This window comes from Eimeria mitis, genomic scaffold (assembly GCF_000499745.2).
Source record: "Eimeria mitis Houghton genomic scaffold, Emh_scaff489, whole genome shotgun sequence".
Taxonomy (NCBI): domain Eukaryota; phylum Apicomplexa; class Conoidasida; order Eucoccidiorida; family Eimeriidae; genus Eimeria; species Eimeria mitis.
In genome coordinates, this window is record NW_013573189.1 from 18928 (window position 1) to 19378 (window position 451).

At 46.1% G+C, this 451-nt stretch overlaps 1 protein-coding gene across 1 annotated transcript in view; it reads right to left on the reverse strand.

The window, feature by feature from the left end:
• The window catches only part of EMH_0014010 (uncharacterized protein), a gene marked incomplete at both ends in the record, with an annotated part of 1899 nt that overhangs the window by 851 nt on the left and 597 nt on the right, over positions 1 to 451 (reverse strand). The window contains 2 exons of the mRNA XM_013499978.1: positions 42 to 110; positions 341 to 413. Of these exons, the coding sequence (XP_013355432.1) occupies positions 42 to 110; positions 341 to 413 (142 nt within the window). The remainder of the gene's footprint in view (positions 1 to 41; positions 111 to 340; positions 414 to 451) is intronic.

Here is a 451-nt window from a genome sequence, read left to right on the forward strand (position 1 = left end):
CCTAAACCCTAAAGTCTAAACCCTAAACACTAAACCCTCACCAGTGTAATCCGCATGCATGTTGGTGTACTTAGCGCCAAAATGCCTCCATTGAAATCCATAGACAGGCCCTGCAAGCAAACCCTAAACCCTAAACCCTAAACCCTAAACCCTAAACCCTAAACCCTAACCCTTCTCAACAACAATTTGAATTGGCTTCGAATCAACGAGACGACCGTTCCGTCTGCACGAAAGGTTTAGGGTTTAGGGTTTAGGGTTTATGACGTTGAGGGTTTAGGGTTTCAAACCGAGAGTTTAGGGTTTAGGGTTTAGGGTTTAGGGTTTAGGGTTTAGGGTTTACCAATGTCTCCCTGTTCTCTGTCCGTCAGGCCGCGGCTATCGAGAAACTCCCGCGTGGCGTTTGCATCCCAAATCTGCAGAAAAAACAAAATTAGGGTTTAGGGTTTAGGGT